Raw genomic sequence first — 20214 nt, 5'->3', positions numbered from 1 at the left:
TCCGCTTATTCCTATACATTGTTTCCTGAAATTTCATGTTGTTTGTATGCTCCGCTCGTTCCTACACGTTGTAACCTGAAATTTCATGTTGTTTGTTAGCTCCGCTTGTTCCTACACGTTGTGACCTTCAATTTCATGTTGATCGTTTGCCCCGCTTGTTCCTACACGTTGTAACCTGCAATTGCATGTAGTTCGTTTGCCCCGCTTGTTCCTACACGTTGTAACCTGCAATTTCATGTTGTTCGTTTGCCCCGCTTGTTCCTGTACGTTGTAATAATTATGCAATACCATGTTGTTTGTTAGCTCTGCATTTGCCTACACAATGCACATGTAAGTATTTTTTTTATTTATACATACGGTAATAAATTCGTTTTCTTATTTTTGAGGATATTTACTTAAATAATATTTCTACAGTTGCCCTCTTAAATTCATTATATCATGTTCATCAGGTTTCTCCGAAATACATCCTTCACGTTGGTATATCCGATTAAGTAAGGCCATCTTATTTAAGGGCCTACGACAATAATGATATCATTAGATCAGGGATATCAGTTGGAGTTTATGTCTATACCATATTTAAAAGTTTAATTCGTTATTCAACTAACCTTTCCTGACAATATCAGGATGAGGAATCACGTGACTTAAAGGGGTTCTCACATTGGTCACCACGGTCACGAACTTTGTAAACAGACAAGTAAGTGACGTTAATTTCTTAATAACATTTTGAACGAAAAGATATGAAAGTATTTCTTAGGCTGTGAAAAGACTATGATATTTTCTGCTTTTACACGTGTGAAATATTTTAGACTTTCTTTTATTTTAATGTTGAAATCCTTGGCCAAAGTTTCATCTTGGCGGAATTTCGAGGTTCATAATATTTGTTCATTAAAAATTTAAAAGTACTCCTGGAAGTAAATTAAAAAAGAGATTGAACGAATGGTTAGTTGATAAGACGCATCCTTTGTTATAAGGAAAATATCGATACCTTTGTACTTTAAGTTTTTTTCAATTCTGGCAATCAATTCCATTTCCAGTGTTTACTACATGAGGTTTAGGAATAAATTATCAAAGTTTATTTTATTTACAGTGTAAACATCTTAAGAAATTAATTCTATTTTTATTCCTTTTATCGATTTTATTTCTTTTTGCATGCCTTTGCATAGTTTGTATTTGCTGTAAGCATGTTTATATGCTTAATGAAATAAACGAAGTTCAGTTGAGTTCCCTGTTTTCATTAATGTACCTATTAGAACCAGTGAAGATAAGATATGTAACTCATCTGGGTTAAAATTACTTGATATATGTAAAAGTACGGATTTTAAAATTGTCAATGGTAGGCATGGGGACGATGGTGATATTGGGCGTTTTACATTTATGGCATATACCGGGAAAAGTGTAATTGACTACGCTATTGCATCATGTGAATTATTTCCTTTGATTGAAAATTTTATAGTACATGACAGTTTTTCCTGCTCTTCCCACGTGCCAATACAGATTAATTTTAAGATTATGTTAAATCATCTTAATGAAAATACCGACCCTGTTTGCATAAATAAATTAGTATGGGATAATATGAAAGCTGAAAATTTTAAAGAAATATTGTTAAATGAAGAAAACCATCTTAATGAAATTGTCTCCAATATTGTATCATCGAATGTTGATATAAACAAGAGATGTTTGTCAAACATTATGCCCCCCTGAGCGCCATGGATTATATGGACAATTGAATGAAATATGCATGGACCGAAATGACAGCTGATTTGTTGCTGTTTTAAGATTATGACCATTAAAGTGTGAGGATAAAGTGTGTTATGACCGTCATGACCTTTGACTCTATGAACTCAAAATCCAGAGTCATCAGCTGGTCACCAGAAACCTAAATGTCAAGTTTGAGGGCCATGGGTGCAGGCATTGTCAAGTTATCACAAGACAAGTTTTTTTCGTTCAAGGTCACTGTGACCTTGACCTTTGACCCGATGACCCCTTAAATCATAAGGGGTCATCTACAAGTCAGATGCAACTCCAAGTCAAGTTTGAAGGCCATGGGTTCAGGCATTGTTGAGTTATCACTCGGACAACCTTTTACCATTCAAGATCACTGTGACCTTGACCTTTGGCTCTATGAATCTACTGGTCAGGCTTAACATCCATGTCAAGTTTAATGATCATAGGTTCAGGCATTGTTGAGATATCAGTGGGGGAAGATTTGTTAACTTTTTGCGTTAAAGGTTACTGTGACATTGACCTTGGCCTGATGACCCCCAAAGTCGATAGGGGTCATCTACTGGGCAGGCCCAACCTTCATGTCAAGTTTGATGACCATAGGTCCAAGAATTGTCGAGTTTGCTTTCAAGGTCACTGTGACCTTGACCATTGACCCCTTAAATCAATAGGGGTCATCTACTGGTCAGGCCCAACCTCAATGTCAAGTTTGAGGGCCATGGGTGCAGGCATTGTTGAGTTATCACTTGGACAACCTTTTATCATTCAAGGTCACTGTGACCTTGACCTTTGGTCCAATGACCCCTAAAATTAATAGGGACAATCTTCTGGCTGGGCTCAACCTACAAATCAAGTTTGAGGGCCATGGGTGCAGCCATTGTCAAGTTATCACTCGGATAACCTTTTACCATTCCAGGTCACTGTGACCTTGACCTTTGGCCAAACAATAGGGACCATCTTCTGGCCAGGCCCAACCTCCAAGTCAAGTTTGAGGGCCATGGGTGCAGGCATTGTCGAGTTATCACTCGGACAACCTTTTACCATTCCAGGTCACTGTGACCTTGACCTTTGGCCAGATGACCCCCAAAAACCATAGGGGTCATCTCCTGGTCAGGCCAATTCTCCAAGTCAAGTCTGAGGGCCATGGGTGCAGGCATTGTTGAGTAATCAATCGGACAACTTTTTACCATTCAAGGTGACTGTGACTTTGAACTTTGGCCCAATGACCCCCAAAAACAATAGGGGTCATCTACTGGTGAGGCCCAACCTCCAGGTCAAGTCTGAGGGTCATGGGTGCAGGCATTGTCACGTTATCACTCGGACAACCTTTTACCATTCAAGGTCACTGTGACCTTGACCTTTGGTCTGATGACCCCCAAAAACAATAGGGGTCATCTACTGGTCAGGCCCAACCTCCATGTCAAGTTTGAGGGCCATGGGTGAGGCATTGTTGAGTTATCACTCGGACAAGCTTTAAAATTATTTTACCATTAAAGGTCACTGTGACCTTGACCTTTGACCCGATGACCCCCAAAATCAATAGGGGTCATCTACTGGTCAGGCCCAACCTTCATGTGAAGTTTGATGACCATACGTCTAGGAATTGTAGAGTTATCACTCGGACAAGCTTTGGTCTACCGACGGACCGACCGACCGACCGACCGACATACCGACATGCCTGTGCAAAGCAATATACCCCTCTTCTTCGAAGGGGGGCATAAAAATGGTATAAATACTTTTGCAGAGGTGCTGTATACAAGTGCTTTTAGTTTGTTTGGGGTTACAAAAAGCATTGTAAACACAACTTTTAATACCCCTCGGAGAAAGCATGTAAGTCCGTGGTATACGGATAAGTGCGAAAAAGCTAGGCGTGATCTAAAGTATGCAAATAAGCAATACCATAGACTTAGGACAACTGAATGCATTAATTTGGTTATTGGTAAGCGTCGTTTGTTTCGACAGGCAAAGCGTCGCGCTAAATTTAAATATAACCGAAGTCAACGAGAAACGCTACATATTACAGCAACGAATACTCCCAAGCAGTTCTGGGATCTTATTCGCAAATATAAAAATAAATATAAGAATAACAATATCGATCCTTCTTCACAGGAATTTTATGAACATTTCAAAACTTTATTTTCTGATTCTGAATCTTTCACTGATATTGATGTCGAAAACGTTATAAATAATGACACGTTTGGTGATCAAATAATACATCAGCTTGATTGTGATTTTAATGTCGATGATGTTATTAAGGCTATAAATAGTCTAAAGAGAGGAAAAAGTCCAGGTTGGGATCTGTTAACCCCCGATATATTCATTGAGTCAAAACATATATTAGCACCGGTAATGTGTACACTTTTTAATCATATATACAATACGGGTTCTTATCCTGAATCATGGACGAAACGCATTTTGATACCTGTTCCTAAAAAAGGTGATAAAAATATAGTTGATAATTACAGAGGAATAATGCTTTCTAGTATGTTCTCTAAAATATTTTCACTTATGTTAGATACTCGGCTAAGAAAATGGGCGGAAGATAACGATATACTAACACGATATCAATTTAGGCAAAATAAAAGTACCGTTGATTGCATTTTTGTTTTACAATCAATTATTAACAAAGTTATAGAACATGGACGACGAAAGCTTTATTGCGCATTCGTTGACTTTAAAAAGGCGTTTGATCTAGTTTACAGAAACGGCATATGGTTTAACTTAACGAATTACAGATATTCCTTCTGTTGTTTGCAGATGACACTGTTTTGTTTTCATACTCTGCTTCTGGCCTACAAATACTCTTAAACAAGCTTCATGATTATTGCAAAAAATGGAATATCACTGTTGACACCAGGAAAACTGTAGCAATGGTTTGCAAATTGGGAAATAGGCTTACTTGTGTATCAAAGTTTACATATCTAGGAGTCACGCTATCTTCAAATGGCAAATTTTATCAGTCGCAAAAGGCTTTAGCCGACCAGGCATTAAAGGCTATTTATTCACTGAATTCACTTTTTTTGACGTTGTTTCACTGGGGATTTAAATGAAAAAACTATTTGACAGCATGATCATGCCTATATTTAATTATGGAGCAGAAATATGGGGTTCTCATAAAGCCCCGGACATGGAAAGAATATATTTAAAATTTCTAAAACAGCTATTAAAGGTGAGAATTCAAACCACAAACGCTTCTGTTTATGGTTAACTTGGGAGGTTTCCCTTAGATATTGCACGTACAGAGCGAATTCTGAAATATTGGTATAGGTGTATTGGGATCAAGTGAATAATAATATTCGTGGCTCATGGGCCTTAGAGGTAAAGCAATTGCTTAATAGTTTGGGTTTTAGTTATTTATGGAACAATAATGACATTTCCGTTCTTCAATTAAACAGTGTCATACAAAGATTACATGATCAGTATTGCCAGCACTGATTTTCTCTATTAGACACTTCATCCAAATTAAAAACTTATTGTAGTATAAAGCGTAGGTTTGGTTACGAGAATTATCTTAATTGTATTAAAAACGACCGGCATCGTATTTCGCTAACCAGATTAAGATGCTCAGCTCACAAACTTGCAATCGAAGAAGGCCGTTTTAGAAACACAGAACAATCTGAACGTAAATGTATATTTTGTAAAATGAATGTTGTTGAAAATGAGTTTCACTTTGTGCTTGTATGTCCTTTTTACAGAGACATACGGATTGAATGCTTACCTAGATTTTTTGTCATTGGCCAACAATGCAAAAATTTAAATTGTTATTGTCAACTGAGCAGAATAGTACACAAATTAAACTTGCTAAATATGTATATCTTTCAACTTTAAGACGAGAAAGTATCATAAACCAATTAATGTTTATTTTATTTTATTTCTTTTTTTTCTTGTATTGCTATTATTGCTTGCTTTTGAAACAATTGTGTTTTTGTTGTTGTTGTTTTAATTATTTTTTCTTCTTAAGTCTGATCAGTGAACTAAAACAAATAATTATTATGCTCTGAACAGTGGCCTTACAACAATCACTTTTCATCACTAACATACCCGCTACTGTCAAAACATGACTGACCGCATTAGCGAGGGTGGCCAATTAATAGATATTGTTCTGTAATGGATTAAGGTACGCCACTGTTCAATCAATTTCACGTTAATAATTTCTTTTTTACGTGAATTATCAATATCCTAATAGCGTAATTAATATGTGTATTATAATATCATGCTCTTCTCATGTATGTAAATAAATGTTACCGCCATAAGTAAAGGCGATGAACTTGAATGTTTGTGCTAATAAACTATTGAATTGAATTTCTATAATAACGTTTGCTAGGATGATTAACACGTGATTAAATAAATCATTTAACAGTTATTGAAGCGGATGCATGTGTATATTATTTATCGTTCAATTAACGTAAATTAAATCTGATTAAAATGTTTGATGATCAAAAAATAACACGCTTAGGTATTTATTCTAGGGAAATAAATAACGTTTTAGTGTTGTGTTATCCTCTTGCAGAAGCTATGGATTTAGATAAGCAAACATCTGTTTACGTGCACGTTATGTAGGCTTGTATAAACATTGATTTAACTCAGATATGACGGTTAAAGATGTGATTGCTGTTATAAAGTCCTCACTAACGTTTATGGTTGTGTCCAAACATCACTGCTTCTGTAATTAATTATTGTCTCGTGTTACTATTTTTTTCATTATACACAACGTAAGAAAATAACACGGTAAACGTGACTTTAACGTATCAAAGAAATATCAACATTCAGAAAGCATTTCCGCTTGGCTCGATATTCGCAAGGCTCGAAGTATTTTGGCCGGTCCCTAGAATATTTAGTCAACGGGTTTTGACTGTATGAAGAAGCATGGAAAACTTTGTTCGATCACCTCCAATTGTTGTTTGTATATATATGCAGACCCATACTTCAAATGTTCATATTCAACATGCTTTTCACCTACCATGGCTACGTCTTGAAGCAATTGCACCATTTTATTGGTCGAAATGTCGTCACGCGACAAACCATGGAAAGATATATAAACATTTACAGGAAGTGATTATTCTGGGAACAAACGCGCGTGTGTACCAGGATTAGACGTGATATCCGTTTTACATTATTATTTCAAAAATCGAAAATGAAATTAACGTCACGGGCGTCACTTTCGTAATTTTAAACAATAAATAGGGGATATTATGATAGGAAGCTTTTCTGGTGAAATCTTCGAATTGGCAAACAACTAGTTGTCTGGGATAGATCGAAAGAGTTATCTGCTTTTTTCTTGCCTTCATGTTTCTTTGAATCTCATGTTCCTGAATATGTGCATGCTACTGGTGGCGTGAGTAAAATGAGGTTATGTTATGTATCTTAAATTTGACTGGTCTTACCAGTTATTTTTGTCACGCTATTTTTAGCGATGCGAAAGTAGTTCCGAGACTACACACCGTACTCGTGTGATACGGAATCAAATCAAAGCACTGAAAGTGCTGAGGGACGGTGCCTCTGGTGTATGTGCAGAAAAACTATTGACAGTTTGGTTATTTCAAGAGCCAACTTTCGTCATGCATGACTATTTTTTATGAATGCATGTTAAGCAAACGCTCACTTCGTACGAAGTTGCATACGAAGATTTCTGCGACCGTTTTATTAACGCTTTCGTACGTAATTACTCTTCAAAAGGGGGAAGGATCGGACGAAAATGTAAACAAACCGTAGATGTGAGTATACAAAAAAAAAATCGCAAATAGTGATTTGATCTGCTTCCCTTTCGAATAATCAAAATAGATATTTACTATTTATTTTAATAAATATAGTGGGTGGTAACCTTTTGTCGACTACGGTTGCTAGGGCATGGTTTGACCCGTTTAATCAGCTGTTTCCTTGTCACATTGCAATGTTTTCAGGTTATGACACATTTCGATACCAACTATTTTCATTTCTTATCGCTTGTATTGTGTATAATAATTGTTATGGCGTTAACATGTTAAATAATCACATCCCAAAAGTTAAATGTACTATTACGTTCGTTAATTCTTTGTTCTATTCGATTGAAAACCCCGGAAGTACAAATTTAAGAAAGAGTTTAGTTAGGGAATATTATTTTAACTGTTTCCTTAAGATATGTAAGTTTACACACTCAAATATGTTTTAATATACAATTCTATATACTAACCAGTATAGAAATAGCATTTGTCATTACAAATAGGTAGACCTATTGTCAATTACAGAATGCTCTTTGTTTGTTATTGATATGATTTATTAAGCTTTTTTATTGCAGGCAATCTTTTGAAAGAAAAGCTCAGTCATCTGAGATGCAGTGTTGTTGCAGCACTGAAAAGCATTGGGTATGACTGTATATCTCAGCGTATGATTAAACCAACTATTGCAAAAACTATGCAAACAGTAATCGGGGAGTAGGATTATTATTAGATTTTTTATTGTTATTAGACCAAGTCTTTCAAAAACAGATGCAATTGCCATTAAAAAATAGTATGAAATAAGAAAATACTTGCTACTGCTTCTTGCAAACTACCGATTTTTTTTACCAATATATGTAATCTTAATACAACATATCACTGTCAAGGCTGGCATTTCATTAGAATTTGAGAAATGGCTTTTACAAAACAAATTTGTACTGTAGTGCTTCTTTTTATCTCTTAAGATAAATGTGTACTTTTACAAGAAATATTATCAAGAATTGTATTTGAAAAAAATGGTAGACCATTTCTTTTTTTATTTTACTAACAACTTTCACGTTTTATGGATAATAGTAAAGATTTATGTATCTTCTATTTTACAGGTGCCAATCATAGAGTGTTTCTCTTTGCCTGCAATCAGGATACATTAACTGACCTTTGAACTGTGTTTTCCAACTTTGGATTCAAACGCATGCCCTCTTGGGAAGAAGGGTCAGACAAACACTTGTGGCTATATCACTATACTTCTTCAAGTCTCGCTCTATGAGTGATCATGATGTGAAATGAAACAAAATGCAGTCATCTTTTTGTCATATTAAATACGTTATTAACAAATAAAATATTTCAAACATTTTATTCATTCGTTATTTTGACAAACAGTATGAATAAACATACATGTATACCAATAGACAAACAATTAATTGGCAAAGAATGAGAATATTGAAGTTGTAGATTTATGGTTAATATTGATTTTAATGTGACAGAAAATGCCCCAATTTGCCAAAAAGCATTGAATATCAAATGACAATGCTTGAATTTACAAAATTCTGCCCAAATGAGCAAAGATCTGTGAGTTGCTGTTTGGTATTTGTTCATAAAAGTCATGATATATAACTCAAAGTTTAAAACAAAAATGTTGCAAACATAAAACAGTGGAGGATCTGATGTTATGTCGAAATGATATACTAAGTATATTATTACTTGTATAAGCTATTTAAACTGTATATGAGCAGATTCTTATGGAAATATGAGCTTTAAGTATTACTTTATTCCAAAATGGTGACCTAGAAAGTTTAGTTCCTTGTATTGGCCAATGTTATATTGTTCACTTAACAGCTTGAGGTAAATGCAAGATATAATACAGTCAAGTTCAGAAACTGCTTAACAGTTATAATAATATACCCTTCCTCTCAATATCGTGTACATTTGTGGGAAGTTATATCAAATCCTTCAAAAGGTTAAAGAGACATGGAGCAGACACAATTTGTTACAGACGGACAGACAGACAACTCCAGCTAAAAGAATTAGTCTATTTCAGGAGGAGACGTACTTAGCCAAATGGTTCTTGAGAAAAATTCATTGAAAATAATTTATAAAAAGTACAATAAACAGGCAGTCATAAAAGTTAACATGAACACTTACTTAGGCTTAGATGAGCTGGATGAAAAATGTCTTCAACAAAATAATTGAGAAGTTGCCCAAAATGTTACAGCTACATGTAAGAAATGAGCCAAGTATCAACAAGAGATGTTTGTCAAACATTATGCCCCCACCTGAGTGCCATGTTGTCAGGATTATATGAACAATTGAATGAAATAAGCATGGACCGAAATGACAGCTGATTAGTCACTGACATTGGATGCCGTTGAGGCAGTTTTAAGATTATGACCATTCAAAGTGTGAGGATAGAGTGTGTTATGACCATGACCTTTGACTCTATTAACTCAAAATCCATATGAGTCATCAGCTGGTCTACAAAAAACTAAAAGTCAAGTTTGAGGGACATGGGTTAAGGCATTGACATGTTATCACACAGACAAACATTTTTGCATTCAAGGTCAATGTGAACTTGACATTTGACCCAATGACTCCTCAAATCAATAAGCACCATCTCCTTGTAAGGCCCAACTTCCATGTCAAGTTTGATGATCATAGGTTCAGGCATTGTTGAGATATTTCTGGGAGAGGATTTGTTATCTTTTTATGCATTAAAGATTATTGTGACCTTGACCTTGGCTTGATGACCCTCAAAGTCAAAAGGGGTCATCTACTGGTCAGGCTCAACCTTTATGTCAAGTTTGATGACCATTCAGACTGAATGGCATGATTTGCCCAGGAATTGTCCAGTTTGCTTTCAAGATCACTTTGACCTTGACCTTTGACCCCTAAAATGAATAGGTGTCATCTACTGGTAAGGCCCAACCTCCGAGTCAAGTTTGAGGGCCATGGGTGCAGGCATTGTTGATTTATCACTTGGACAACCTTTTACCATTCAAGGTCACTGTGACCTTGATCTTTGGCTCGATTATCCCCAAAAACAATAGGGATCATCTACTGGTGAGGCCTAACTTCCATATCAAGGTCTAGGCATTGTTGAGTTATCACTCGGACAAGCTTTAAAATGAATTTACCATTCAAGGTCATTGTGACCTTGACCTTTGACCCAATGAGCCCTAAAATCATCTACTGGTCAGGCCCAACCTTCATGTCAAGTTTGATGACCATACGTCCAGGAATTGTTGAGTTATCACTCGGATAAGGTTTGGTCTACATACGGTAGACGGTACCGACCTACCGACCGACATGTGCAAAGCAATATACCCCTCTTCTTCGAAGGGGGGCATAATAAAAAATATCTTATTATGCACAACAGTAATTACATTGACAGAGACATTTTTTTTTCCTTTCAAGTATTTATAAATTGAGTCAGTAACTGAGTCCTTGGATGACATAACAGTGCAGTATGTTGGTTATAATATTTGTTTCCTTTTTAAATGATATGCCAGCATGTATAAAGATGGTCTCTTCTTCCTGTATAGAGTCAACATCAAAGTCCACAGTAAATAGATTCATGTGAGTTGCAACTGGACAGAATTTTCAAGTTTAAACAATTTACAATGTTGAACTGATGTAAATAGTTGCTCAGATCACAGCAAGGGTAAACTGAATCAGAATGAATCCATTGAAGGTGTTGAAACAGTTTTTGTTTGAAGGCTGTTCAACTCAAGCACAATCCTTTGATATGAGATGGTGGCATAAACTGTTTTGTGAATTCTGTCCTTGAAAAGTCTTTGGTAGTCTCAAGTATCTCCTTGAAAAACAGTTCAGATGAATTTTGTAGAGATTGGAAAGTCTATTGCTCTTTCGGTAACTTTCATTCTAGATTCTGAATTATTTGTGACATGGCGCTGAGTCTCTGAAACGAATAACAAAAATTGCAAAAATAAACAATGATAAAAAAAAATTGAGTACATACCCGGTATACAAAATATTTTAAATTTACACCTTTTAACAGTCACAGAATATTTCACAGAGCCACTTGTAAAATATGTATAATAAAACATCATTTGTTTTCTCAGTTAGATAAAGGGCACAACTCAAAATCACTTAAAGCCGGATTTATAGACCTAATAATTAGGACCTATACATCATATACAAATATAATACAATAACATTAGTGTATTGTCTCTGACATGATGGACGGCTATAATGATACCTTGAATTTGGTTCTTTGGAAACAGACTTATCTGCTAGAAATCATTAAAAACCCTTTTTATTTCTTTTGTTTTCTTTAAGGCTGCACTCTTACAGATTAACAGTTTTGATAATATTTTATCTTTTGTCCAGGAATGAGCCAATTTTAAGTAAACATCTGAAAACCAGCGATACAAGAATGCTGACAAAAGATTTTATCGCAGTTTTTCATAGTTCTGTCGCAAATTAATGTTTTTGAAAAATGCATAAAACATCAATTTTTAAAAATAAATATGAAAACTTGCAATGTGATTTTTTCAGCAGTCTTATATCACTTGTTGCTATGCATTTTCACATGCAATGTTACATATATACAGTATCCAGTGATGTGGATCATTCCATATATATGCTGCACATCTTCAATATTATAATTATAGAATGTGCATCAAACTATAAGCATGATAAGCTTAAAAGTTTGTATTAAATTGAGATTTGGTAAAAAAAATATGCTACAAACTGACTGTAAATACATACATAATGCACGGTTTCCACTTGAGTTGCGCTTGTGGTGTATTTACTTTTATCTTGCTTATAATTATAAATAACACAAGTAAACTGGAAATATGGAAATTTAGTTACCCATCCAGAAACCTGAAACAATCCATCCCGCCTAGTTACCAGCCTCTTGGATCCATGTCAAGATCTGAAATAAAAAATGAATAATCTATTTATTTATAAACAGGCTGTTTTCTTTCTGAAGCTTAAAATATAGTTGACATTTTTCTTTAAATGCAAGGTGGTTTCTGTTTTAATAAAGCCATTGCTTGAGCTCAAGTAGTCATCAGTCGTGGGGTTCAAGATCTGAACCTGTCCCACTTTTGCACCCAGGTTTACCGACTAATACTATACCGTTCATGAGTGTGTCCCAGTACTAACCCACAAAGGTCAGATTGTTTGCAAATTAAGTTATCAGGAACAGTTTGTCGAGCTGGTTGAACAATTCAACTGCAAGCTTTAAGTTATTTTAAGTTCTAAGGGCCTGTGAGCCAAGTTGATAGAGCACAAACTTGCAAACAGGGAGTCCCCAGTCCAAGTCCCATTACTAGCTGCACTGTTTTCAGAACCGCAACAAAATTGAAAAAAATGTAGTTTGGGACAAACAAGTCTCCCAACTGTGACCAATAGAGCTCATAATGCTTACCTTCTGGCTGCTCTGGATATTTTAAAAAATACTTTTTGACCCATCCCACCACCCGCATCCCCACCCCCATGCAACTTTTAAATTTATAAGCTTCAATGTTGATTTAGAATTTCTGAACACTATAAGAGACATGATAATCTTGTTAATATAAGTCAAAGCAAGTTATTGAAAAATGATAAAAACTTTGACAGATGAAATGACAGATCAGTGTAAACACTGTCATAAAATCAGTCTGTTTTTAGCTTGTTTATTTTACTTAAAACACCGTAAAATTCATATACCATGAGTCTAATGGTTGGATTGTATTTTAGTCTATATTCCAGTGTTCTTATCTCAACAAAACTCTTGAAATGCATCGAAATAAGAGCATTTTGTTTTTCAAAACATTTTGACAGTTGGCGCGAGGTTGCGTCTCCTGAAAATTTGGTCAAAACGGCGTCTTAACGATTTGTTAATTTACTCACCGGGTTGTAGATTCCACAGAGTTGTCTTCTGTCATGATTTTGTTAAAATACGCCATAATAAATGAACGATCGCCAATATAGAATATATCTGTTGTTGTGGCGGCCATATTTTAGTCTACGAAGTTCGTACGCCACCCTAAGAGCTTTCGTAGAAATTTTCGTAGATCTACGAAGAAACAGGACTGGTGTTTGTTCGTACGAAATTCTTAATAAAACGGCTAAACAGCCTGAGATACATCGTACTAAGTTCGTAAGCAAAACTGACTTCGTACGAAGTTTAATAAAACTGGCCCTTATTCTAGTAAAGCTTGGAGTCCGGATTTATTCTAGCAAGTAATTTGGTTGACCAGTGCCAAAAAAAGGAAAAAGTCCAATGTCATTAAAGGTTACACACCACCATTGTTTTTCCCTATATAATTCAATGTAAAATTATAATTTTTAGACAACATTTAAAGGCATTTCGAGCGAATGCAGGCTATGATAACCACATATATTCTTAAAGTACAAGCTTTAAATTACATTTTAAGCCAATAAAAAAGGGGGGTCAAGTTATTCCTAAGAAAAATCACTCCACTTGAAAAACAAACTCTAAAAATTGCACCGTCCGCCATCTTCCAAAATGACCTTTCAACTATAAGGCAGCGGCTTATGCTTTAATCTCTACTCTAAATGATAAATCAAACAAGAATAGATACTTAAGGTATAAAACTTTCAGGAATAATGATAGTTTTGATTTACAGTGTATTGAGCATGTGAAAACATATCTATCAATCATAAGAACATTTTTTTTTATTGAGAATTTTCCACACAACGGAAGTACATATGACGTAATGGTGACGTCATTCCTAAATGTAACGGTCAGCTCGCGCAGGAAAAAATCAAGATAAAATAAATCATGCATTCTTAAGTAATGTATTTTAAACATATCCTTTGTGCTTTAGAATTATAGATTTATTGCATAATTATTAATGTTCTTGAAAGCTATTGAATATTACTGGTGCTTTAAGCATTGAAAAACCGCACTCTTTCTTCGACCGAGACAGCCGGTAAATCGGTTTGTAACTTTTCAGCCGATTGCCCCTAATATGAACGCTGCCCTGAGCGGGCACCGTCCAAAAACGACGGTATGGTGATACGGATTTTTCAATACGGCGTGCTGTATTTTCACTGTTGGGTAGGAAAAAGGAACTTGATAGGCGTATAATAAAAACTAAGCTTATAAAGGGTTTGTAGTAATTTAGATATCACTAAAACCATTTATCATGATCTATAAATAAACTATTCACAATTTTCCACAGTGCATTTTTGGAGTTCAAAATAAACGCTGTATTAACTTTTAATGCGTATTGCTGTGTGTTGAGTGCCACCTTTTACGCACTGATGCTTATTTAAAAGTGTGAGCGATATTTGCTGATGAATCAATAACATATATCATTCAGGCATGTTGTTATTTCCAATAAAAACTATTCCGAGAGAACACCACGGCTGATATGTGTATATATTAAAGGAAATGTATTTAATCATTAATGAAATGTCGTCAATATGACGTAAGGAACTGAAATTTGTAGTAATGTCGTCTGAAAGTGTAGTTTTGTTGGTTAAAACTATGAACCGTGCAATAAAACACGGATTTAATCAAATGAGACTTATAAAAAATACGATATGGCGCTTTTCTTATGAATTTAATCACACCTCGTTCCGTGTTTAAACATGTGTCCATCTCGACCGCGTGTTTAAACACGGAACACGATCTATCATTATAGCCGCTATTTATTTTGTTCTTCAAATTTTGCCCTTGTAATATTTGTGCTGCAAGGCGTATGTAAACACTAGCATACAACTTGTTCTTTCCTTTTGAGTTGTATTTGCAGAGTAGGACTTTTCTTCTTTCATCTTGTAGAATTTATGGAATTAATGGAACTCATCTGCAATAGGAAGTTTGCGTCTTTCCGTTTTAAACCAATGCATTTTACAAGTTTCAATAGCAGACGTCTATGGTTTAAATGTTTAGGTCAGACACCACTAAATAAATTCCCTATATAATCTATATTTAATTGACCACTTTTCATGCAAGATAACACTTATTTCTAGTGCTTTACGACCCCTAAAACCAATTATGGGGAGAAATCCCCACTTGTATTCTAAACATTAAACAACGTTAAAACAGTTAAGTTTCTCTTACGAAAAATACAATTGGTTAAACGTAGCCACTTTGTACTCGGTAATATGACCATATCCGGTGTATGAAGAACAAACAATGCGGTAAAAATGTAGACAAAATAAAAAGTAGATCAAGTAGATCCAGCATGTACAGCCTTTTCTTGAAATCGCAAACCATTCAGCTTCAAAACCTATAAGTATAAAGGTAGCCAATGGTCTGAGATGGTATAACCATGCTTTGTTTCACGGACACGTGTTGAATAAAAGAAATAAGGCATGTAACAATGCATAGGCACTTCGGAAATGGGGGTTATTTGTCCTTTAAATTAAAGGCCTAGTTTAAGGAAGTTTTGTCATATTAATTCCCTGCTGCGCATCCAATGCTTATTGTGCTGTTGTCACAGCAGAGATCAAATTCCTGTGTACTTATTTATCACAGGAATTCATCAGAGGTTTGATAATGATAAATTAGACGGTACGCATAGCATCTTCACTCGGTGGACGAGAACGTTCTTTATTGGCTCTACTCAGGTCAATTTAGAGTTGACACTTTTAGTGAAAATACTTTCATTGTCTCACTTATGCACGGCTCTACAATATCAATTATTGTATAAGAAAATATGTATAGCCAATGAATGTGTTAATTTGACCGATGGGAAATAAATAATAAACAGGAAAGTGTAAAAAGTGTTTCATTCCATTTACATTGTATACTATAAATCGTTACCGTAGTGCAAGAACTCAGTATATGCTTCTATTTCTATATGCAGTTATTTAGTTATTGCTGGAAGGTGACGAAATCATGTTAGTTGGCTGTTATATATAACGTTTACCATTACTCTTATTCTTATTCTAAAGCATTCTAGTAATAACTTTGATATTATTTGAAAAATAAAAAACAATAAGATAAGATAAACAAAATGTTCGTTTCTTTGATAAAACCTACAGTATTGCACAGCAGGACACTCAGATCTGACATCTGATAGACAGAATAAGTATAAGGCAATAAATATTAAGATCAATACACACAAGTTGTGAACTATATACGGATCTGGAGGGAGTCACTTATAGAAGGCTTAAACTAGGCCTTTAAACCTCAATTCGAGCTATTTCCTTTCATCATGGCTGACGGCATGCTCATCGATAAATTATTGTATTTTTGAATTCATATTTTATACGTTCTACCAAAATGTGTTTCATCAAAACAGATCATCAAAAAGAACGAGTATTTCTCCGTTCACCAGTTGCTCGTGATCCGGTAGTTCTTCTTCTCTCACACCTACCAGCAGTAGCATAGTATCTATTAAATCTGCCTATGCCCTCAGCTTGCGTAAGTACGTTGCATTTTATTATTTGTTTCTTAATTTTGAAATTTTTGCTCTAGTAACACTACTACATCGCATATTCTGTTAAGCTCGCTATATTGTCCAAAACATTGCTCTAAAAGCATTTTACCACGGTTCATGCCGTTAACATTTTATTTTGTTTATCACAATCTGGATGGCCATCATACCAATGAGTGTACAATAATTAGTGTATGCAATTAGTATAGGCATATATGTCTACGTTGCAATTTCAGAGTCAAATAAGCTGTGTTTAAATACATTTTATTTGTTCCCAACTGAACTTCATTAATACTCTATTCAATGATAGGAGTATTAATTAAAAAAAATCACTTTGTCGTAATGACCATGTCGACCTGCAATAACATGCCTTCGGTACCGAAGTTAACAATCGATATGATGACTTTGAAAAATACATTGTAAGACATTTCATACCGGATTAAAATGGAAACTTGGATCTTTGTAACACTGGATTACTCGAGGTTTAAGCTCGGGTCCTCGAGCGATCGCAGTTTTACTGTTCTGTTGGAACGATTCAATTCTGGCGATCAATTCTTTGTTTCAGCGTTTCCTATTATCTTTACTTAATTTCTATAATAATGTTTGTGTGGGTGTTTAACACGGTTTCACCATAATTAACAGTCTTTAAAGTGCAAACATGTGATTGTCAATTATTTTCCAATTAACATAAGGAATAATATACCTGTGTAAATTCATCTAATTGAATTATTCCATGAGAGGGAAGTCGCTCAAACATTTATACTGGGAAAATAACCAATGTTTAGATGCTGCATTGTCAGTGTTGTTGTTTTCTTTAAGTTATTGTCTAGAAAAAACATGCCAATGAATTACGAGCCAATAAATTACCTGGCAAGAAGATTCAAAATCAATGCAAAACTACTGATAATTGTGGCTGTTAACAGGTGAAATCCGGCTAATCACTGGTAAATCAACTATGTAGGCAGTCTGATGCATCGTTATTACATTATGTTTCTATGTGCCAAGTAAGAAGTACGGTATTTTGAAAGCATAACAGTCATGTAGTAGATTTTTATATTGATAACTTTCAGGTTGATAAAAGTTTAATACGCTGATTGGTAGCCATATTTATGATCATTAGAAAGTCACATGATAAGAAAGTTCAGATGCTATCACAACGGGATGTGATGTGTTGAACATCGCTTATCAAACATGTGCTCAAGTTGAAACTGTTAAACTCAGTTTGCATTTACCAAACTTATTTTCACTTTTGCTCAGCTTCCATTCAATGTTGTACATAAAAATGCTGTGTTCTAAAACTACCTCCGTGACTAGTACAAGGTTCCAAATGTTTTGAAATTCAAAGAGCGTCACCCTTTAATAAAATTGACTCAATGGGAGAATAATGAGGCGAATGTTATCCCGCATGTAGTCGCTGCAATATTGGTTTAGTACGTGCACCCCATGTAACCAGGGCATACATATTACTCAGAACTGACAGATTAAGACCTGTTTTTTCGTTGCAAGCTCATCGCTAATCATCAAGGTTTTTTTTTCAAAAGCATTACAGTGATTGTGTAGATAATTCATTTCTCGTGGTAATTTTTATTCTGAATTATGTGAAAACGCCTTGGAAAGTTCTTTCAAACACCTCCAGATAACAATGTTATAAACAACAGGTAAAAAGGAAGTTGTTCACTTCAGCAACGTTCTAAAAATTCAGCCCATTTTTTCTATAAATGTAGGCTATAATTTGTGCTAAACAAGTTTTGTGTTATGTCATATTTATTCTTTGTTTTTTTTTTTTCTTAGTATGTGCCTTAAAATATTGCGATCTTTTCATTGGCCGAAATGTCTTAGGTTATAACCTGTTCAGCAGGCGGGAATCCAATTTATGACGTTATGTTTGTTACGTTTTAAAACCATATCTTAACGATTAAGCGTGGTATATATATAGAAGGCGGATAACCGATTTCATTGGCTGAAAATGTTGGTAATAATCTTAATACCTGAAAAAATGAGTTGTTGGACCGCAAACTTATAATGACCTCGTAATTTTCTTTCTATGGTTTATAAATCGAAATTTAAATACTGTATAAAAGTGTTTATATAGAAGGCGGATTAGCGATTTCATTGGCTGAAAACGCAGGTAATTTTCTAAATAGCTGAAAAATATGTTGTTGATATGGACCGCAAGATTAAATTATGACCTCGGAATTTTATTTCCCATGGTCTATAAATCGAAAATATAAATACTGTATAATAGTGTTCATATAGAAGGGTGATGAGCGATTTGATTAGCTGACCATCTAGGTGATAATCTAAATAGCAGAAGACATTTTGTTGCTATGGGCCGCAAACTTATTATTGACCTCGGAATCTTACTTCCCATGGTCAATAATTAGAAAATATAAATACTGTGTAAAAGTGTTCATTCGATTAATTTGCTAGCATTCTTATTAAGAATGTTTTCCGCCAACCTGGTAATAAGAAGTTGACATACAAGCACGGGTACTGGCAGTAACATGTATACACATATGTACATGCATGGATACTGGCAGTAACATGTATACACATATGTACATGCATGGATACTGGCAGCAACATGTATACACATATGTACATGCATGGATACTGGCAGCAACATGTATACACATATGTACATGCATGGATACTGGCAGCAACATGTATACACATATGTACATGTATGGACACTGGCAGCAACATGTATACACATATGTACATGCATGGATACTGGCAGCAACATGTATACACATATGTACATGCATGGATACTGGCAGCAACATGTATACACATATGTACATGCATGGATACTGGCAGCAACATGTATACACATATGTACATGTATGGATACTGGCAGCAACATGTATACACATATGTACATGTATGGATACTGGCAGCAACATGTATACACATATGTACATGTATGGATACTGGCAGCAACATGTATACACATATGTACATGTATGGATACTGGCAGCAACATGTATACACATATGTACATGTATGGATACTGGCAGTAACATGTATACACATATGTACATGCATGGATACTGGCAGTAACATGTATACACATATGTACATGCTTACCTACCTGGGCTCGGGATGAATATCATATTTATCCTTTTTGTTCATGTTTAACACCACAATTCCACTGTTCCCTTGGTAACCTTGAACTAAAAGTTGTGTATTGCTGTTACTAATGAAAACCTTACGGCGATAGTTTTAACAGAAATGAAACTAATATGTTATAAACAGTTGTTCCTTCAGCGTTCTGTAGGTAAATCCTGGCAGAGAAAACCTTGTTGTTTTCGTTAATATACCATCATATTTATCTAGGGGAAAACTTCACAATTATTGCACTTTAAACTGCCTGCGAATGTTGATCCACAAAATCAGCCTGTATGCTTATCAGTATTACCTGTCTGGCTAGGGCG

The 20214-nt window shown here is 35.0% G+C and overlaps 1 protein-coding gene across 1 annotated transcript in view; it reads right to left on the bottom strand.

Moving 5' to 3' along the window:
• The window catches only part of LOC128243333 (protein-glutamine gamma-glutamyltransferase K-like), a 240508-nt gene extending 220391 nt beyond the window's left edge, over window positions 1–20117 (bottom strand). Inside the window, exon 1 of the mRNA XM_052961036.1 lies at window positions 19872–20117. Coding sequence (XP_052816996.1) covers window positions 19872–19912 — 41 coding nt within the window. The 5' untranslated portion in view covers window positions 19913–20117. The remainder of the gene's footprint in view (window positions 1–19871) is intronic.
• Between the last annotated feature and the right edge of the window lie 97 nt (window positions 20118–20214).

This window comes from Mya arenaria, chromosome 8 (genome assembly GCF_026914265.1).
Source record: "Mya arenaria isolate MELC-2E11 chromosome 8, ASM2691426v1".
NCBI lineage: Eukaryota > Metazoa > Mollusca > Bivalvia > Myida > Myidae > Mya > Mya arenaria.
The sequence above is the reverse complement of the archived record's forward strand: the minus strand, read 5'-3'. Positions and strand labels throughout refer to the sequence as shown.